General features: G+C 36.0%; 2 protein-coding genes across 4 annotated transcripts; one reads left to right on the forward strand and one right to left on the reverse strand.

Moving 5' to 3' along the window:
- Positions 1-3,205: 3,205 nt before the first annotated feature.
- On the forward strand, positions 3,206-10,084 carry LOC114717396 (transcription factor EMB1444). 3 transcript variants are annotated; one of them, XR_003737709.1, is made up of 12 exons: positions 3,206-4,195; positions 4,696-4,866; positions 5,146-5,230; positions 5,359-5,400; positions 6,223-6,282; positions 6,580-6,702; positions 6,938-8,074; positions 8,174-8,281; positions 8,468-8,608; positions 8,743-8,868; positions 9,526-9,781; positions 9,946-10,084. XR_003737709.1 is itself a non-coding variant. In XM_028902524.1 (11 exons), the coding sequence occupies exons 1-11, from the start codon at positions 4,101-4,103 to the stop codon at positions 9,613-9,615; spliced, it is 2,178 nt and encodes a 725-aa protein (XP_028758357.1). In that variant the 5' UTR covers positions 3,206-4,100; the 3' UTR covers positions 9,616-10,076. The 3 variants fall into 3 exon arrangements, 2 of the variants coding, with proteins under 2 accessions (XP_028758357.1, XP_028758358.1); XM_028902524.1 differs by having other exon boundaries at positions 9,526-10,076; XM_028902525.1 differs by having other exon boundaries at positions 6,583-6,702; positions 9,526-10,076.
- Positions 10,085-11,631: 1,547 nt separating this feature from the next.
- On the reverse strand, positions 11,632-14,455 carry LOC114717381 (uncharacterized). The gene is made up of 5 exons (XM_028902503.1): positions 14,310-14,455; positions 13,214-13,328; positions 12,607-12,696; positions 12,279-12,377; positions 11,632-12,160 (listed from the first exon to the last, which is right to left on the reverse strand). Exons 1-5 carry the CDS (start codon positions 14,375-14,377, stop codon positions 12,059-12,061), a joined length of 474 nt encoding a protein of 157 aa, XP_028758336.1. The 5' UTR covers positions 14,378-14,455; the 3' UTR covers positions 11,632-12,058.
- Between the last annotated feature and the right edge of the window lie 7,478 nt (positions 14,456-21,933).

Raw genomic sequence — 21,933 nt, forward strand, 5'->3', positions numbered from 1 at the left:
TTGCATTGATCAAGCTATCACAGTTTTGATTAGAGATAAGAGCGTCCAGGGAAAGAAACAAAACCAAATACGATAACTGATGGATTTCCTGGGCAAGTTTAATCAGAGGGAAATCTTTCGTAAAGTGTGTTAACCCTACTTTCTTAACTCGTATGGCTAAAAGCTAAAAGATATAGTTTATCTAGTTAGTGGCCACTAGTTTATTTCACTTATATATTATTCTTCATGTGTTTATAAATATATTGGATTTTTATGTGGGTAGTGTTCCATTTTCACGCCCATCGATTTTGACTAAGGGAAAGGAGGCAAGCTGTGAGAAGACACTTGTACTCATAGCTTTGGAGACTGAGTCATCCTTTTCTAGATTTTTTTTTTTTGGTCTGTAACCTTTTTGGGATGAAGTGTTGCGAAAAGATTTCTAGTAAGATCTGATTTTGGCCCCTAATCTGATCATACTATGAGAAAAAGGAAAAGCAGCGCGAGAAAACGAAAAGACCATGGACATGATAAAAATTAAAGTTTCCATTTGGGATCTAAATGCAAAATCAAATCCTTAAAGAAACAGCATTTTTCTTCCTGTTTACATTGTCATTTCATACGGAACAAACTCACCCCTCGTAGGAATATAAGACGTTATTCACGGAATAAGAAAGTTAGCAGAATTTTGTGGGTGAAAAATTAAAACTTGACAGAAAAAGGAGAGAGAAATGATTGTTCTTCGTCACTTTGCATTTATGATTTATGATACTCATGGTCCTTTTCACTGGTCTTTATCCAGAAAGCCTATCATTAGAATCACTAACTCGCAGCGCGGCACCTTCATGCATAGCCTAGTTGACTTTGTCCAATGGCTATATCATTCTCGTAAGCTTTGATAACCCTAGACTTAAATTAATTGCAAAAACATGCGAACCGTCCAAAGTTTTTCTTCCTTTTTACCTTTTCCAACATGAAAGAATAATAGTAATCATCAAATTTCTGCATTTCCACCCCATATTTTATTGGCCTGTACAATTATTCTGTTTGTGGGTTTTGACCAAGCTAAGTAACACATTTCAGGCAATAAAACTAGAGACCCACTTGACTTCTGGCAGTCAAGTTTCGAATGAAGCTGTTCATACACACACACACACACATGATGGGTCATCACTATATATGATCGATAATTGAGGAAAGCTGGAGAGATATGTGATCCTATCGATGCAAAGCAGGAAAACAAAGACGCAAGATTGTGCCTCTTAATAATACTGCTAAGGAACAAGTTAAAGGCACTGTATTTAACCACTTCCGACAAAATGGGTCTTTTAACGATCAAAGTAGGCACAGTTGGTGTAATAGAACAAAGCGATCATGTCACTTTTTAACCATAGTTTGTATTCTTGTCCCTTATGGGGTAATAAATGACTAAATCCAACCTATATAGACCCCTATATAATTACTCTCACAGACGGATCAAACAAGGATGGCAATAGAAAAAGGAGATAAAATGATTCGAAATCAATGACAAGCTCATAGTGTTAGAAACAAATAATGGGGATTCCTGGAATGATGCTGAGTTAGTGTGGGCCTGTGGGGCAAGGGAATTTACAGAATGTGAAGGTGGCCTACATGAAATAGCTAAATATGACACAAACATAGTGATAGTGGGGAAGCAAACATGCTTGATTTGTTCCAAATGAAGCAAGAATGAATGAATGAATGAATGAATGAGTGAGTGAATGAAAGGTGGCCCAAAGAAATCGGTGCATGATCATACGGCATGGCCGCCGCTCAACAAGAAAGAGAGAGATCAGGAAGGTGAATTTAGGAAGAAGATATAATGCAATGAGAGGGTGGAGTTTGTCACAACTTTAGGGAAATAAGATGATGGCTGAGAAAAGGAGGTTAAGAGAGGAAGAAGTTGGGTAGCTCGGCAGGGTTTCAAAAGGAAGATTGAAAATTGAGGAGATAAGGATCGTTTCCTCAGTCAGGGAATCATGCTGTTGGCCATCAAATGATACCACCCATAAAGTGTGTATTTATAATAATTATATTTTACCTTAAGTTAAAAGAAAAGGTTAGTTTAAACTGTGAGGTAGGGGAAGATAATTCAGGATTTTATATAAATATATAAGACCTATTTTAGTTTTAATTAAAGTTAAATGTATTTTTTTTATTACATGTGCGACAAAACCCCTTCACCCCGTATCTGACACTTTTTCTAAACCGTACATATGAAACTATGACCATTAGTCACCTCAACCAACATTTAATTTATTAGTGGAAGTAGCTTCCTATTAGCTATAAATAATATAGCTAATTCATATTTTATATTAATATGTGTAAAATTATTTTTAACGCCGGTAAATTTTTAAAATTATTGTTTAAATAATGTTGAACGTTTTAAAAAATATCAGTAAAAATGAGCATAAAGTCAACCGTGTTTGACTTTTTTTTGTTCAAACTCAAACGTAAAAAACAAATTGAAGTTTTATTTCAAATGGTCTTCATGAGCTGTGTCTTAGCCTCTTAGCTCAATAAAACTCATTTAGAGCCTACGAAATATCCAAGTTATTTTTTAAAAGAAAAACTCTTATAAAAACATTTAAAGTTAAAGCTTATGAGTATGTCCCTCGTGTAGCTACTTTTTACAAGGTTGAGTGTATCAAATTGACGGGCCTAAAACCAAAACTTAAGTCTAAACACAATTACTATAATTTTTTTTAATAATGGTAAGTGATACCAATTCTGACCTTTAATATAAGAGTTAGTTAACTAATTTAAGTAGATTAAAAATTTTTGTTAAGTTAGTTATTTATAGTAAATATGTGTTATTTTTCTTAAAATACCATTACTAATAATATGTGTATTAGCTATAATTATTATTTGATGGAACTTTTAACATGTGCAATTACTACAAAAATTATTTAAAAAAAATAGATAAATATAAAAACAAAATGAATTGAGATTTTATATTTAGGATTAAACTGAATATCAAACTAGTTCTTATATTAAAGACGAGAGGTATATATATTTAAAGTAAACTTAGAATTACAATTCATGATTAGATCTCCTCGGACCCTGATTGGATAATTTCATTTCTTTTCCCCTTGATTTTAGCTCCATGGGCTTGTTGATGTTAAATATAAGCTCAAATTAGTCACTAATCCCTCATTAGTCCTCGGGCTCATGCCCAACATCTGCCCTTGGAGCTAGAGTGCGCACAATGCGTAGGATATGATAATAGGGGGTAATTGGGAAAGGAAGAAGCTTTATCAAGGTCGGCTACGCTATTTTGCTCATCATTGCAAGGATCAACGCTGTCCACTTCCCTACCAAAAGCTAGAAGGAAACAGAGTGCGCTCCTATATTACATCATCCTTCTATTCTATTGTAACCATATTCCCTGCAGTACTATTTTCCACCATTGACATTCTCTTCCTCTACGCAGCAAAGTGAGAAAGAGGAGGGTCTGGAAGTTTAGCAACGGCTTCCCTCTCTGATAAAGCCAACTGGGAAAAAGCTGAGCTTTTCTTTTTCGACAAATGTAGCTCAATTTTATTCGTTCAATTTTCATTGCCTTGAGTTAAGCTTCTTTCATTATCAACTTCCTTGAGAGGTTCATTCGGCACTGGCAGCTCTCCAACTCTGCGGTCAACCCATGTCTTCGGATATAAGCTAGAATCTGTTTCGACAACCTTAACTTTCTGCTCTTGTTACTTGAAGAATTAAGGAGCGTCCGTACGCATCCAATGGATAATTGCATTTTTTGTGTGCTTAAGGATACTGTTGCTGTGTTTCTTAGTATAGCGGGTTTACTTCTCTTTCCGCGTCTGTGAATTCTTCGAAGCTCCTGATACAGAGTTCGAAGCTTTGGGTAGTGGGACTTGTACTGGAATTCGCACGTGGTGTGCGAGTGATGGGTACGGATCTTTTGCTATTGCCAACAGTTGGACCGCCATTAAAACGGCGAGCAGGGTTAAGAAGAAAACAAGCTGGAAGAGGATCCTACAGGGGAAGCTAGGTCACGGTGATTGTGGGTAATTAGTGTTTTGGTGTTTTTTTCTGGGGTGTTACTGAACGGCCAATTTCTAGTGTCTGGGTGGTGAAATTTTAGTAAGATGGGTACCAACTTGCAGCAAGTACTCAGAAGCCTCTGTTTCAACTCTGATTGGAAGTACGCCATCTTTTGGAAACTCAAACATCATGCTCGCATGTATGTCTAATTTTACATTTCCTTGTTCTACAGCTTATATATTGCATCTATTTCTTGGTGACTATACAAGTTTACCCTCTTTTTGAATGTGAATTACTTAGAGTACTTTCGTAGTTTTTGCATATCTGCTAGGAAATTTGACTTCGAAGTATTGAAATCTATTTATCATGCTTGATGTGTATAATTATTTAGGCAATTCAAGCATATAATGCTTATCTTGGTTTTTAACTTTAAAGATCTTGATTATCTAAAATCCTTGTGGCAATAACATGTTTGATGAATTGCGATCCTCTGTCTAGTACGGGGGCTCTATGTTACTTTTATTATAGCGCATGCAATGGTGTAAGGTTTATATTTGTTATTGGTATTTGTTGTTTACTTTTAACTCAGATGGCAATATAATTTTTTCTCGTAACAATTGGCAACTGATTTATTGTCTAAGGAAATAGTTTATGATGCATTCCCTTGAATCACTTGTTGAGCGTGGTACTTGCTTGCAGGATCTTAACGTGGGAGGATGGTTACTATGACAGTCCTGATGAACATGACTCTTCAGAGAATAAGCCCAGCCAGAAGGCCTTGGAACAGGTTGATGGTGGTCAATTCTCACACGACCCTCTAGGGTTAGCTGTGGTGAAGATGTCATATCGTGTATATACTTTAGGGGAAGGGTATGACTAACCCAACATGTATGATGCTATTTAAATTTAATTTTAGCCTTTATGAAGGTCTTACCTGAAGCTGTAAATCTTTGATTATCCCATAAAAATTTTCTTTAAACTGTTTACTGTTACTCGTTTGTAACCTCTGATTCAGTCTCTGTGAACGTTGAAACTTTTGCTGGTCATAATGGGAAATGCCTACAATTCAAATTTATGACAGCAGATGAACTAAGATTATTTTACTAAATAATTATACATCTCATACTGTATTTATCCTTTGTTTTACAGTATTGTTGGACAGGTAGCTGTTACTGGAAAGCATCGGTGGATCTGTGCAGGTAATCAAGTTGCAGGTCCTGGCTCATTATATGAGGTGAGGGTTCTTTTTTAAAGTTTTGCTATTATATTCACCCCACCTAGTAAGATTTGAAGGCCCCACATTAATATTTTTATCATTATTAAACTGATTTATTATCCTCCCTCTCCCTGGTTTATTTTCAGTTTGTTGAGGACTGGCAATCCCAGTTTTCTATCGGAATCAAGGTAAGTCAACATATCATCAATTAACTAGAAGCCATGTCTGCTGCAAGAGAGAACACTCCATATTTACCAAGAAATAGAAATAACTAGATCTTAGCCCCATGCATTGCATGGAACTCGACGGAGCAAGCTGCGATGTTCATGGCCTGTTAACACTGACTTGTTAGGGATTTTTGTAGAGAAGATTTACATGATAAGAATGATGAACTTTTAATTTTCAACAAGAGATCAGAAAATTGTTATTGATATGTTTGTTGACTCAAAACCATAAATGGTCATGCAAGCAATAGCAGGACGCTGGCTTGTTGTTACTATTTCACTGGATTCAACCAAAATTTTTTTGAATCCTTAGGTTCTATTTGGCGTATAGTATTTGCAAAGTTATGTACTTTCAGCTATGGTCTCTTGTTTCATTGTTCAGCATAGAGGTCTTCTTTATTGATCCAGACTTGTGTTGTTGACATTTCAAATATTTTGATTTGCCAAGTATGATGCATGTTACCAATATTTTTCTCTGTATATATATTTTTTAATTGAATTTTAGCTGTTGAATAGATGCTGAATGAGACTTTTGTTTGGTCAGATTTATTTTCGTAAAATTAAAAGGAAATAGAGTTGAACTTTTCTATGTCACATATAATCAAACAGTCGTCACATGATTAAAAAAAGAAGGATGATACGAGTTAGTATCTAGACTTTTGTTGTACGATGTGTTTGAAAATTACTGATCATGTTTCAAAAATGGTTTTCTGGGCTGAATTGCTTGACTAACTTGGTTGTGTATAAAGATTTTTTTATCATCAAATTTCTTTTCTTTCCTTGTAGACCATTGTTGTTGTAGCTGTAGTTCCACTTGGAGTTGTTCAACTTGGCTCATTAAATAATGTAAGGCAAAGTTCTTTTATTATTTGCTTTGCTTAAACTCTTTATCCCTGCTGATGAGGTTCAAGATGATAACTATCTCAAATATTTTTATGTTGATGATTTTTGTTAGAAATTCTATTGGATCTTTAGCTTTCTTATTTTACAATTACATATTTCTCTCTTCTCATGCACTGGTCTTTGATTTTGTTGGATGTAAAGTTTCTTTTGTAGTTTTATATATACATTGAATGTTTTATCTGGAGGTTCATTTTAATTGAAAATTTTAATAGTATGCTCTGCTTCTGCCATCCCTGATAGCAGGTGATAGAAGATACAGAGTTTGTAACTCATATCAGAAATCTTTTTCTGGCTGCTCAGCATTATACAATTGGTCATTCTCTAGATCAAATACAAAGTAGTACGAAGAATGTCTCGCCTCTGGTAACTTTCTATCTCCAATTCTGTGTGTATTTGTACTACATCAATGTGCTAATGTCAGTGGGGATGGGCTTGTGGTCACAGGCATGTGCCAAGACTGATGTAGCAATTGGTTAATGCCATTATTAATTCAAATTCAAATACATTGAGAATTATCAGAGTGTTTAAATATCTTCCTTTCAGCCACATGTAATGATGAAATAGTTTTCTCTTGATAATTTTACCTGCTTGCTTGCAGGCTGTGGAGAAAATCAGGAGTGAGACGCCGAATAATTTGATGTCCTTCCCATGTTCTGAAAAGAACTTTTCACCTTCCTGTGTTACTCAGGAAATTGCTGTTGATATGGCCGAGCATGGAGGGTCTGAGTTTAACCTCGACGAAAGTTACCTCTTGAATCATCCAGTGTCAAATTTGGTGGATCTGGAGGATCAGAAGTCCTTGGAGATGAGATCTCTAAACAAGAGAGAGTGTGAAGTGGGCAGTAGTGGCTGCAAAGACATGAGGGTGGAATCAGAAAAAGATATGTCATCCTTGGCCCTCAATTCTGTTTCAAATGATAACAGGTTCCAAGATTTAATATGTCCATCAGGAAAGATTGGAGCTCATTCTGCCGGCATCCCTGCAGATTTTGTTGATGCTGTTGTTTATGGAAGTGACAAGGTACCTTACATGGAGCCTAACCCACAAGGCGTTTTCAGTGTTGTTAGACCTTCTGATGCAAATTTCCAAAAGGGCACATTAAAGTCAGAGTTGGAGACTGATCCTTCTTACAAGGATGTCCCATTCACAATGTTAAAGTTCCCTGCTGGCTGTGAGCTGCATGAAGCACTTGGACCAGCTTTTCTGAAACGGAGTAAATATTGTGATTTGGGCGCATGGGTGAATCAAGATGTTAAAACTGCAAAGATGCCAGATGAGATTAGCTGTAGCCAGTTGACTTCTGAATCTCGTCAAGGACATCTTTTGGAGGCAGTAGTGGCCAATGTTCACCACAGTAATAATGATGCAAATAGTGACTTGTCATTTTGCACATCAGTGCAGTCTGGCGTAGCGTCTGGAAGAAATCCTGAAGCTTCTATTCAAACCACCCGCACAATTAATTCAGAATGTTATTCTATAGATCAATCCTCTCTTATCAGGGAGGAGAAACAGCCCTGTTTGAGTTCATCTGGAATCTGTGGTGTAGTTTCGCCCAAAGGTTTTTCTTCTGCATGTCCTAGTTCATGTAGTGAACGGTTTGAAAGGTCTTCTGAACCTGCCAAGAACAAGAAGAGGGCTAGGCCAGGGGAGTCTTGTAGGCCAAGGCCAAGGGATAGACAACTGATTCAAGATCGTATTAAGGAATTGAGAGATCTAGTGCCAAGTGGAGCAAAGGTATGTCCCAGTAATCCATGCTTATTAGTTCTGCCTCTACTAATCACATCTGATTTTCTGATTTCATTTGGCTAACAATTTTGTGATAACTCACAACAGTGCAGTATTGATTCGCTGCTGGAGCGCACAATAAAGCACATGCTCTTTTTGCAGAGCATAACCAAGCATGCTGATAAGTTAAACAAATTTACAGACTCCAAGACAAAGGTAAGGTTTAATGGGATTTCAATGGTCTACCTTTCTCTCTTGTGTTAACTAATCTCTGAGCAAGATAAGTCATGTCTGAGCATTAAGGCCTTTATTGTAATTAACCTGATGAACTAACAGGTTTACCGGCTGTTATATGCACTAGGAAAATGTTCGCAATTATAATATTGTACTGTGGTTTTGCAGGTGCATCACATGGAAGCAGATGTTCTTGGCTCGTCTGGCTATGAACAGGGTTCAAGTTGGGCAATGGAAGTAGGGGGCCATCTGAAAGTTCATTCAATATTAGTGGAGAATCTTAACAAGAATGGGCAGATGCTCATTGAGGTGTGTGAAAGTTGAGGATTACAGTTTTGATTGATTTTGGGGGAGGTTCTTTGAATTTGAAGATATTTTCTTGGGCCTCTGCTGAATCTTTTATCTATTTATTTCTTTCATTCTTATTGTGTTCCATGCTGCAGATGCTGTGTGAGGAGTGCACACATTTTCTTGAGATAGCAGAAGCCATAAGAAGCTTGGGTCTGACAATTTTGACGGGTGCAACAGAAGCTCATGGTGAGAAGACATGGATATGCTTTGTGGTTGAGGTAGGAATAAAATAATTAGCAAGATTTTTTCTCTCGTTAGTAAATGCAAACTTGCTGCTCCGTTTTCTTTTTCAGAGGGTTGAAAAAAATAACACAGCATTGCAGGCAATGTGTTCCTGTAGTTCTAATGAAAATTTTATCTACATGTTTTGGTGTTATGGTGACTGATAGTCTACAAGTTTTAATAATTATCAAAAGTTAAATCTATTTAGACTAGAAGTTTGGCAACCCGTATTTACATCTTATTCTACTGTTCAATGCATCTAATGCGTCCTTCTCATTTCTATTCCTTCTTTTTTGGGCCATCTGTTTGCCTGAAGCCTATCCTATTTCCCAACTCGATTCAATTGTAATCCACCTTTTTACATGTAATTCGAGTCCAAATCTTGTTGCGATCATTTACTTGAGTTGCTCCAGTATGCGTACTATTTTGAGCTAACAGCATCGCATGTGAATCTGTCTCATGGTGTTGCATACTTTACTTTATGCCTTAAAAGGTCTGAAGCCAACACTGTTCCGATTAGAGACCGAGTTGTCAACTGTTCTGATTGGAGTTATCATAATTTGAATGGATAATACCTTATTATTTTAATTATCTGTCGCAACCTGGGTTGAACTGTGCACTTGCAAATATTCATAACAGTTAACCTGTCACAGGGCCAAAACAACAGAAATGTGCACAGATTGGATATATTGTGGCCACTCGTGCAAATGCTGCAATCCCAGAGTACTATGTATTCACAATGATCGGTCAATTCTCGGGAGGCATCTTTACTCCTTCACCGACTCCTGTACTGTCTTGATCTGTGAAATGATGCTTGACATCTCGTTGTGTTCATCAACCCCAGTTGCTCCAGCAAGGGAGGTCAAGGAAGGGGAAAATTACCTTACATTTGATGGGTTGCTATAATTGGTAGAGGATTGAAAGTGTGTCGAGATGCTAAATGGTGTTTGTTTTGATGTATGATTGGAATGTTTTTACAACTTGTTTATAAGGTTTGATATTAAAAATAAGATTATGAGTTGCACCAGCCTGTGTCTTATGCTTGGAACTGTGTCTGGAAATTCCTTTGGTAGGTTTCTCCTGTGCTGGTTCAGAACTTCTGTAATAGCCGGATCTGTTCAGAATGCGACTCGTTACTAAACAAAACTACTGTGCTAGTTCAATTGATTGCGTGCTTAAATTCAAAGTTTGGTATCAGACTCAACTTTGTTCTTTCTTCTGGGTTTCGAAAATTTTGATTTTGTGCTGGCGCTGCATAAGATAAGAGTATGGTCAGTGGGGATTTCGGATTTGCTAGATTTCGCACAAAAGTATTCTGAAACTTTGGTGTGATGAATATTTTGGTTTTACTAGAGTTTGGGAACTAAATGATGTTCTCTCTCCATCTTTGCTCATAGTTTCTAGTCTATCGAGTCGTGTCAATAATTGGCTTTGCTACCTCCGTACTTATCATTGAAAAATCAAGAATAGGAAGAGAAAAGGAAAACAGATTTCAAATACTACCTTCGCTCTTTAATATAAGAGTTAATTTAACTTTCAATTTTGTTTTAAATATAAAACCTGAATTCACTTTTCTTATATTTAACAATTTTTTAAAGTAATTTTGTAGTGGATGCACATGTTAAATGTTTAATTAAATGATAGTTTTAACTAATACATTATTAGTAATGATATTTTAGGAATGATAACACCTAACTCAACAAACTTTCTTAATTTATTTAAATTAACTAACTTTTATATTAAAGACCGGAAGTAGTATAATAAATTTAGGAAATATATTTCTCTTTTTTCCAAATCTGTTCTCCTTGTGCATCATAATCTATTATTCTCTTTCATAGTTCTATCATATATATTTTGACGTTGATGAAGTGATGCGTTTACCAATTCAATCATCATATAAAATGGTGCAGCTTAGGTGTATTAGAATGGATTATACATCCTCTTTTAGAAGCAAGGCAAACAAAACTTCTTGTACATTCTTCTATAAAGAAGTTGACCCTTCCTCTTCTTGGGGGACTTCAATTTGTAATGCTCATTCTCTGAATGTACTCACTAAGCACACACTTAGAACTAGGAATATTTGTAAAGTTTTTGATTGACTAATACATACCCTTTCCATTCAAAAGAAACTTGGATTTGTATTATCTTGCTTTTATCCCTAAAGATTCAAGTATGCGCTACCTTGACAGACATGACGAAGAAAACTACTAAAAAAGTAGTGCAGATAGTGTAACATGAATGCATTAGATGGTTAGGAATTAAATTTGATTACACATATAAACCTTTTATTCACTTTGTATCATATATTTATAGTTTTTTTTTTCAAAATACTATTAAATGTAAAAAACTCCCGTCAAAACAGTTTTGACCCACATTATTAAAAATGACAATTTTTTTGTTAATAACTAACTTAACTAATTTTTTAAATATTTATAAATTAAATATCTAACTCTTATATCAAGAATAATATCTCTCCATGTATCGTTGGGCTCCTCAGATGAGCAGCCCAAGCCTGGTGGTGATGCATACTTTACGACGGAAGGTCGGAACGAGCACGACCCATGCCAAACAAGGCTGGGCATCTACATCAAGGCTGGCCTTTCGGATGATTCTAGTGAGCGGCTTCTAATTAATTAATTAATTCACTTGTAATTTTACAGAGCCTCTCCGTAACATGCGTTTGCCGGCAAGTGTGCGGAATCAGATGCACTCCGATCAAACGGCCAAAAAAAAATAGCGTCTGGTTATGGTCATGTGGAAGAATCACCGAGAGATTAACAAGAGCGTGTACTGCAAATAAAGCCAACTAGCCGACCTACAAATCCAGTTAGGTTCAACGATGGCTTTCAGAGTTCTTGTGCCGGAAACTATGACCAAGATCGCCAAAACAGAACAAAAGTTAAGAATGACACTCGAAGTTTGAAAAAGCACAGGCTTTGAACTGCTCTTTTTCCCCTCTTGGCAGACAAAGTCTAGCAATCGAAAGATAGTTCCTAACCTCTTCCCAAGAGAGAAACCATAAATTAAAGAAAAAATTGTAGGCAACTACAATACTCAAATGAGAGCGAAAATTGGCTCCGAACCAGATACAAACCCTGGACATATCGTGGCGGATTCAAGAATGGCAAGAACCAGCAGGTAACCTGAGAAATTCCATGCAATATGGGTGCCTCCCGATTGATGCCACTAATAGGTTTTTGTTTTGGGAGCCTTCTTCTTGGGTTGCCTTTTAGGAATGGAGTTTTTCATTCCAATGAAAAACAACAGAGCCCCAAAAAGAGCCATATTCTGCAAGATGTATTTCAATATCGTTAAACAAGCAACAGCTTGAATTTTGGCATGCAGAGACAAAAGAGGGGCCCCCCCCCCAAAAAAAAAAAAAAAGGCAAAAGAACACTGCTCTAACCTGTGTAAATTTGATGAAAAGTTGATTGAACTCTTTGCCCTCATTATCATAATTGTAGAAGTCATACAGTATCGGAGTCGCAATCATCTGATGCAAAAGCTACAGGGGCCAAAAAGAACCTTAGTTCGTAAAACTAGTCAGGGCAAAAGATGAAATTCAATTTCAGAGTAAATTAATGAGAGAATTATAATGAGGTCCCAAGAAAGAAAAATAAGTAGCCTGTAAGTAGAAAATAACATCTGAGACTTTTTTGTAATTATTTTCCTTCCTTGGGCCTCATTGTAATTCTCCCTTAAATTAATTCATTATGAATTATCTGACTACAAACCAGGAGGACAGCTCCAAAAGTGCTTCCAAAGATGAAAAGAAGCCCCCCAATTCCCTTGAGTGCAATAGCTCCCGCAACCAAATATTTAATCTGCTCATGACATCAGTTGTATAAAAAAACAGTCTACTAAGACACCTGAACTATGCAATACATGTGCTGCGTGAAAAACAGAGTATTTCTTCTAAAGTCACAGACTTGTGAGGGAAAGCATGCATATGATTAATATTGATGAAGGAGACGAGATTTTGTAGTTACTTTCTGTTGGTTCTCCTTTGAGATTCATGACCAGAAAAAACACAATCACCTAGCTTCCTGAGAGCCAAAATCTTTAAATAAATGCATTAAAAAGTGCCAGTGAACCTTGGGTCAAGCCCAATGGAAAGCCTTATATAAGTTAACACTTCATCCATCTGATCTATTGAGCCATGCTTTAGAAAGGAAGAAAAGTCTGAAAACGTTGTTGAAATCACAAGCAATCTCCAACTTCAATCCAGATTCTCCAGCATATGACTTCTAGTAAGTTTTTCCACATTTACTTTTCTATTTTAGTGTTTTAATCATGTTCCAGAACTAATTGAAAGTAAGCAAATGAAAGAGAGAGACTAACATCAATTTCTGGAAGTTGAAAGCCAGCATGAGAATGCACCCGGTGTGTAAAAGCATCAAACTTTGGTCTGAGTGCCTTCGCTGCAGGTCCCCCGTCTACCCCATATTCATTGAATCTACAAGGCCAGAGCAGAGAAGACACATTTAGAAAGAAAGTTCATTTAGTTTTGCAGAATTCGTCTGCAATAACTAGGACTTTGAGACTCTTAAGATTGACTTTGAATAATTGGAATCAAAGATAGAACTGAAAAAACAGTGCAAAGCAGTACATCATACAGTCAAGGTACCCACCATTATGAAAAGTTAACAGCATGTTAAAAATGGTTCTTTAGTCCATGGCAAGCAGTTCTAATCCTATTTGGACGCTTGTGTCCCAGTTAAAACCCTATATGAATCATGATCTCACTAGTAAACTACAATAATGAATGCATTTTGAAAAAGAATCACAAATCCGGGTTCAGGTGAAAACCCTAAATAACCTTATCATGTACCATTACAATGTCGTGGGCATATTCCCGTGGCTACTTGATATGGTACTAATTATGAAGAAATAAAAAGAGATCTCTGTATATATCTCGTTCTCACTTCCCAGCGCATCAAACATACCACAAGAATAACACCCCCCGCCCTCGAGACAAGGACATCCTAGACGGACCGATTCTAGACAACGATACTGGTGGGGGAAAATCTCAAGCAAATTTCTTAAAGTGCAGCCCTTTTCATGAATGATTAATGAATGCCACTGACTAACTCCTTCCTTGCCAACGATGTCAAAAAGTCATGAAAAATTCATCGAGCTTCGAAATTGACCAACTTGGGACGACACAGATGGTAGTTTCTCGGAAAATCAAAATAAGAAACATAGATCTATTCAGGCCTCTCACACTAAACAGATCAGGTAAAGTTCAAAACTTTAATGCAACAGATCCGAGCAAAGCAACTACTAAAAAGAATCAATTGAAGAACTTACTTAAACATCGTAATTGTTATCTAACATAACAAAAATACAGGCATATACGCTAATAATAAACAAACATCGCATGAAAAATGAGAAAAAGAAGGGAAGAAAAATGAGTCAACGGAAGATATATACTAACTCTTGGTAAGCAGCGAGTATGAAAACGGAGGCGAAGAGGACTCTGCCAAGAAAAGAGGCGAAGGCCATATTCCGCTTCTCGCAAAAGCCGTGCAGAGAGAGGAAATCTAGAGACGACCGGAAAATCCTGCCTTCTAATTTTCCGGGACAGAGAAATAGAGCGAGCAAGACGAGATTTGAAAGGGAGGGCAATTCAGTCCTTTCGTATGGCGAATGCAAAATGGGTCCAGCGATGCAGTATCCTTGCGGTGGCGAATGCCGATGCAGGCTGCTTTATTGTCGCAGCCTCGCAGGCATGGGCCGACGACCGAATTTAATTTGATTTTTCCTATTTAAGATTTTTTAACATTATGAGTAATATACCTCTTCTCTGTTTTTCTAATATTTTTCACATACTTGACATAAAATATGTTATCAATGAAAAATTAAAAATACACGCGGCTGATGTGTATATACGCACACATTACTATGCAGAGTTCTGTGAAGAGAAAATAAATACTAGTATTTGTTCGGTGGAGAAAAATGGTAAACTTTTAATTATGCAGGCTGGCTACATGTGCTCCATGATAAAATTGGTATAAAGATATAAACTTTGAGTATGCATTTCATTTATATTTTTAAATACATCAAATGTGGATGCCCCTTTAAAGTCTAGTTTCATTTCCATCCTTCCCCATTTATTTGCATTCAATTCCGTTCCCTATTCTGATATCATAAAACGATATTTCCAGCAATATTAAATTGGGCATTTGAACAGTTACAGTTTTATGTTAATTATGTAATTTAATCTGGGTTCAAAAAGGACAGGTGCCCAACTACTCCCTAGAATGGGCACCACAGGTAGAGCCATATTTTACGCTGAGTAAGAGTTTTTTTTTTTTTTGGTCAAAACGCTGAGTAAGAGTTGACAGGCCTGGGGGTTGATGGGCCATCTTGGCCATGTGCCTCTTGTAACATGATAAAGTCTTAACATTTAAGTCCATTAACATATTATACCTCTTATTCTTAGTACAAGAATTTATTTAATTTTTATTGTGATTCTAAATATAAAATCTTAATTCACTTTATCTCTTATATTTATTTATTTTTTTTATAATAGTCCTTGTAATAATTACTTTTCTAACCAATATGTTTGATTCGTAAGGATATTTTAGCAAAAATAATATTTATTTATTACAAATAACTAATATAATTAATTTTCTTAATTTACTCAAATTTGTCAACTAGTTTTTATATTAAGTACTGAAAGTAGGAGTATCTTAAAGTTTGATCTGAATTTAATAGCCACGTATATTAGTTTGTGAAGCACTGGATCATCGTCAGTCCCCTTTGTGCTGCTCTTTTTTGCTCTTATGGTTTTACCCTTTGCCTGTTGTGTAATGCAAAGAAACATAAATGTGTTTTGGGTTAAATTTATTATCTGAATATAGAATTAGGCACAAACCATTTTAGGTGTATTGTTCCTCCTTAAATGAGATTACGATGTCTGATGAAGTTGAAGTAGCTGCAGGGTAGTTAATTACAACTCCCAACATTGAAGTGCCTTCCTTTAATTTATTATCCCAAGTAAATGTCTAACCTGTAACCTACCAACAAACTATGATACATCATGGGGCAGTTATATGTCATTTGGATAATTAATTGAACTCATTGATTTTGTTTATTGGGTGTCTAAACTCAAATTTTCTTCATTCCATATAGGGCTGTTCACGAGACGGATCGGGACCGGGACAAGCCCGTCCCGGTTCCATCCCGATGAACAGTAACGGGACATATTTTCTGTCCCATGTCCCGGCCCGTCCCGGGGTTGTCCCGGTCCCGGTCGGGACGGGACGGGACCGGGACGTCCCGAACATTTTTTTTAAATTTTTTTAAATTTTTAAATTTTTTAAATTTTTTAATAAAATCTGAATTTTTTAATTATATTTTTTTGGGCTTAAACCTTATAAAAAACATCTTTTTATTTTTTTTATTTGTTTGGGCACTCTTAAACAAAAGCTCAAAATATTACATATAATAATCATTAAAAACTCTAAACAAAAGCTTTTAACACAATAAAAACTTGCTAAAAATTCTAATAATCAATAATCTCATATCATTAACAAATATAAAACTCTAAATAAATATATCTATAGTTTCATACAACAGTCTCAAATCTCAAATCCCGTCCTGGTTTGTCTCGTCCTGAAATTTCCCGTCCCAATAAGACCGGGATCGGAACGGGCTGACCGGGACGAGCCGGCCTTGAACACCCCTAATTCCATATACTCCGTCCTGTCATTATTATAAGTTTTAAATAACTAATTCATATATAACGGATGACTAGTTAAAATTAGGTAAAAAGAATAAATATGTTAGAAATATATTTTTATTTTTAAATATACCTTTATAATAAATGAGAAAAATGATGAAGAAACTGTGTGGGGAAATGTGATAATAGATAAATAATTAAGGACAATATTAAAAAAATATTAAATGTTAAGACAAACTCAAATTAAAACTTATAAAATGGACCACATTTTTTTTTTCAAATTTGAAACTTATAACCAGCGTCTGACTATATGTGTGCGGGCGCACGCATAGCCTTTTCTAACTCCAATTTGCTCAGCGATACTGAAGACCAGGTTAAAGTTAGGTGTCATGCAGGAAATGGAATTAGAAACACAAGTCCTTCCTCAACTCTCTCTGATTTGATGTCGACGGACGTTGATCTCCCTCCACCGTTGACCTCAGTCTCCCTTGTTCCTTCTTAACACCACTACTGCTGCTCACTTCTTCCTTCATAAACCATAGCAGTTTTCTTCCTTTATTTCTTTTCAATCTCATAGAAAATTAATTTTAGATCAGATTATTCTGATCCCTTTTTCATCCTAAAGCCTCTATTATTCAAATGGCCATACTACTAAACAGAAATCATACTACATATATATATATATAGCATTTTATTTCATGCGTTTCCAAAGCTTCTGGTTTCACTTTTCTTCTACGGTGTTCCTTCTCATTTTAATTCTTATATCTATTTCATTTAAAGGTCCTCCCAACGGGGAATCAGAGTAGTCATAATTTTGAGTCCAAAAAAAAAAGAGTAGTCATAATTTTATTTAATTTTGAAGTCTTTTTTTGACAGCTTGTCAAGCGCTCGTACGTTTACTTCTTTTCTGATGCACCTTTTGCTTTTTGTTTATCCCGAGTCTATAACGATGATAACTTTTGGGGTTAAATATATTATCTGAGCATGACGATGTGTGGCTAAATCATCAATTATATATGGAAAAAAGCACAGACCATTTTGAGTAGTGCGTTATAACATGGTTGCTGATTAAATCAGATTATGAAAGGCCCTATGGGTTTCTAAACGTTGGTGATGAGCCCATTGGTCTGCAGCGCATAACCCTATATTATTTCAAAAAGGAAATGGGTCAGTTAGGTTTAATAGGCAAGGCATAATTGCGTTCAAAAGCGATTAGTATGAGTACTTGTTTTGTTGTTTACTTCAATTTTAATGGGAAAGAGTCCATCATTACAAGCCTACATCCTTAGTGATTTGGTAGAGCAGGACCAACCTACATATCAAATGATACGTTGCATTATTTAGCCCAGGAAGGTTTGGCTGTATTTGTTGTCGCGGCTAGGCAAGCCCTTCGGGCATTATAGCATCTAATCTCAGCCTAAATCTGTAAAAAGCTTAGCGTAGCATCAATATATATATATATATGTTCCATTTTCTGTGTTAAAATCAATTACTGTTTGATTCATACACACACACACACACATATTTCAACTGCAAATTTAAAACTGTAAGTCTTGTCTTCTTCCCTCAATCATATCCTCATCTGAAGACATCCCCGTGCATGCATGTTCCCATCAATTTGGTTGTCTCTTTTAACCTTTTTGGTGCTTGCTCATTTGCTTGTGTTCCTTTTCTTATTGGATGTATTGTTCATCTGAGTAAGGTCAAGCCAGATAATCGAATATGGGCCTATATATCTCAGTACTGAGGCCCAACCTAATCTTGTCTAGTTTAGTGTGCTCGAGCACATGCACAGGGACCGAGGAAGAAACAAGATTTACAAGAACAGTACCGTTGATTCAGTAAATATTAATATAATCCACCTTTAAGTGGAAAGGTTTTAAAAATCAAAAGCTTGGAAAAAGGCATAGCAGTTAGGTGTAGAGTGAAAACTAATGGAGACCGAATGGGAAGAAGGGACCTAAACTGATGTGAAATTCCATCTCTCTAGAGATGACACGTATAACAGGTTGATTTTGCTCCTCCTTTTAACGTACTTGAGCCTCTTTACTAAATCAAGGAACTAATGTCTTCTTTTCCCCATTAACTATGTATGAAGCATAAAATCTATATATGTACACGTGTAAGCGGGGCGGCAAAATTAATATTTGTGTATGGCTCCAGTGGGGCCAGTATTTGGGTCAAGATCAGATGGAGAAAATTGCAAGTAACTTAGCTTGTTCGAAACAAATTAAGCCTATATAATTAACCAATTAGTCTAGCTACACATGGGTTCATTCTTTAAAACAGTTTCTGTTTCTGTCATTTAGATACTGTGATCATTTTGTAGGGCCTACTCTGATTTTAATCTCATACCTTAAGAACGTTATAGTCATTAATCTTATTAGCTCATTCTTCAGTCAAATGCCTTTCCAAATAAGGTTACAGCTTCAATATTATTTGAACTACATATATTCAAGCCTTTTCCAGGTTGTCTCCACCTGTGTGATCATCAGTCCTGTCATGGAAAGTTTCTCTTTACCGCGTTAAACCCTCTTTTGAATTGACAACCTGAATAGCTTATACATAAATATGTTTTTTCTAATGAACAGGTTAGGAGCGAAGGAGTCCTTATATTATGGTTCAACTTTGAACGTTTGCCTCCCGTTCAAACTACATCTGATTAATTTTAAATGCCAAAAGTATCCTGTGAATGAACTACTAGTTTATGTAATATGAACATAACATTTGTTTATAATGTGCTGTTGAAAGTGAAGCTTTCTGCAGATGTTCCTCAGTCACGAAGCAACATCATGTTCGTTTGTAGCTGTTATTATTTAGATCTCAGAGCTCTTAGGTTGAACATCTAGTGGAGTCGCTTTTACTTGCATCATCAATATTATTATCTTAATTAATCCGGTCGAGATATCTGGTATAAAATATGTTCTAAAATCTTATCACAGCGCGTGTTGTATAGTTAATTAATCGTATAAATACAAAAAACTCAACTGACTTATTCTATATCTTATGTGTATAAATTAAAGGTAGGTTGCTTGAAGACATACGATAACTAAAACTGATATATGTATACGTGTGCGTGCGTGTGTGTGTGTGTGTGTGTATGGTGGGACATGAATATACAGCTAGAATCAAATAAGAGAGGGAGGTTAAGGTTACTTAAAGTCGTGCTGTAGTGTAGAACGAGAAGAAGAAGAGGAAGATGCAAACCCTAGATATCAGGTAAGAAAGAAGACACGTGGAGGGGCCCCATAGGGTGTCGGCTTGACTGGTCTTTACAGAGACAGACCAGTCAGCATCATATTCCAGCACCGTCTTTGTCCACACAACAACCGTGTCTCTGCTTTTTATGATCCCTCTCCTGCAATCTGCACAGAACCATCTGCAGGCAATAAGTTTCGTATTTAGGCATGCATGTAACTTTGATTGAGAAAGCTTAAGTGTATATATAACTTCAATTCCTAGCTAGCTAGACTCTATATACACACTGAAGCGAGCATAAGTGATCAGATGTGAATGAGAGAGTCATCTCAATCACACAAAATTAAGAAGCTCTCTTTTTAAGAACTCATTTTTACCATCTGCCAAGGTAGTGTCATAAAATTACTGTCTATTACCCTTCTTTCCCTCTTTCCATGTAGCAAAAAGGCAACGTAGCCAAAGGAATGAAGGTGAAATGTGAATAAATATTTTGTGATTTTGGTGATGGCTGGAGGCTTAGATTTTGAAATTGAAATGAATAAATTGGGAGTTTTGTCGTGTTTGCTTTGTAATTAGGTTATATGGAGGGAGCCTGACTGACCCTTGTTTTATCGTGTAGCGATGATTGGAGGTTCAAATGTGATTAGTTTATTTACAGTATAGAATGGCTGTGAGGAAGCCAAATTAATTAAGGAATTGCCAGGAGATTGGTTGATTATATTAGAAGAGGGAGAAATAATAGAGAAGGACAAAATTGGTGGTGACGTGGAGGCAAGGCAGACGCGGGGCCCGCAGGAGTTAAAATAATGAGGAGTAATTAAGAACAGGAGCACTCGTGCGGCGTGGGAAGCAAATGAGGATTAAGGAATCATGAATAGAATACATTATCATCCAATTATTCACCCAAAGCCATGTCTCCTATTGGGCACGTGCACCTCGATCCCGTCAATTATTACGTACGGCCTCTGAAATCTAATTATTAATATTAATCTACCTTATATTTATGTAATCATATAGTATTTTATAAGTGAAAGGTCATTGTTTTAATCTCGTAACCTCATTCTGTTAATAGATGCCTCTTTTAAAAAAAAAAAAAAAAAGGAAGGAAGAAGACAATACATGGAAGCCTCTCTGGACACAACCTAAATGAAGGACTCGTCCTCTTGTATCAGAAGCGCATTAAAGCAAATGAGTTCATCTCTGTAAAGTACTGTCTGAGTTTTTGTTTTGTTTTTTTTATAATAAAAACAACTACTCAAACTTATGCGTCTGCTTCATTTACATATCCATTATAATTATTAATCAGTAATCTGTGTGTATATATATATATATAGTCCAGAACATGCTCACATCAGTGCTCATTTTATTTTGGACAACATGTCCTGCACTTTGTCTCAAATTCTCAAAATAATTAAATGGGGGTGGGGGCATTATGTATCAACCAAACCCATACATATATACGTATGCCACTTTCTCAGCCTATTATTATAAGACTTTCCCACCATATAATTAAACAGAAATAATCTAATCAATTTTTTTCCTTTTGTCAAACTAAATACATATAGTCTTATAATTTTTTGATTGTTGAGAGACTTATTAACAACTTGAATTATATAAACAAATTTTATCACTTCGTTCCCCCCCCCTCTCTTATTGGTTACTTTCGCATTCTTTTTCTCTAATCATGAACTCATTGAAGAATAAAAAACTACCCAAAGAAATAAATAAATTCCATACAATAAACAGTTGTATGTTTGCCGGTGTCGTGTATTCTTTAAATCAGTAACTGTTGTGCTGATCCACTCATGAGTCATCACACACACACACACACACACACACACACACACACACACACACACAGAGTTACCCAGTGGAAAGAACCAGTTTTTGTGTGTGTGTGTGGGGTTAAGTCGTTTTGAATTCTACAAGGTTTATATATGGCCTAGTGATGGAATAAGGGCCTCTTCTTCATTTTTACCAGAAAAAGAAAAAGATATTCTTCATTAAAAAATAATACGGATAATAAATTGCATCAAATGGACAGAAACATTAAACATCTAATTACGCTGACAATTAACCAACTTTCCGTAGCCTCGTTTATGCTAATATAACTTACTTCTTCATTAATTCAATAACCCATTGTTGAACTAATGTCTACTTTATGCTAACTCATAAA

Source organism: Neltuma alba, unplaced genomic scaffold, assembly GCF_004799145.2.
Source record: "Neltuma alba isolate B1F8T4 unplaced genomic scaffold, ASM479914v2 tig00011735_pilon, whole genome shotgun sequence".
NCBI classification, from domain to species: Eukaryota; Viridiplantae; Streptophyta; class Magnoliopsida; order Fabales; family Fabaceae; genus Neltuma; species Neltuma alba.

Excerpts from the sequence above, each read along its gene's own strand:
- LOC114717396 (XM_028902524.1), top strand. The coding sequence starts at position 4,101 with ATGGGTACCAACTTGCAGCAAGTACTCAGAAGCCTCTGTTTCAACTCT. Across the intron at positions 4,867-5,145 it reads GTATATACTTTAGGGGAAGG|TATTGTTGGACAGGTAGCTG; the intron begins GTATGACTAACC and ends TTTGTTTTACAG. Across the intron at positions 8,869-9,525 it reads GGATATGCTTTGTGGTTGAG|GGCCAAAACAACAGAAATGT; the intron begins GTAGGAATAAAA and ends AACCTGTCACAG.
- LOC114717381 (XM_028902503.1), bottom strand. The coding sequence starts at position 14,377 with ATGGCCTTCGCCTCTTTTCTTGGCAGAGTCCTCTTCGCCTCCGTTTTC. Across the intron at positions 12,378-12,606 it reads CTTTTGGAGCTGTCCTCCTG|CTTTTGCATCAGATGATTGC; the intron begins GTTTGTAGTCAG and ends TGGCCCCTGTAG. Across the intron at positions 12,161-12,278 it reads TTTTCATCAAATTTACACAG|AATATGGCTCTTTTTGGGGC; the intron begins GTTAGAGCAGTG and ends TACATCTTGCAG.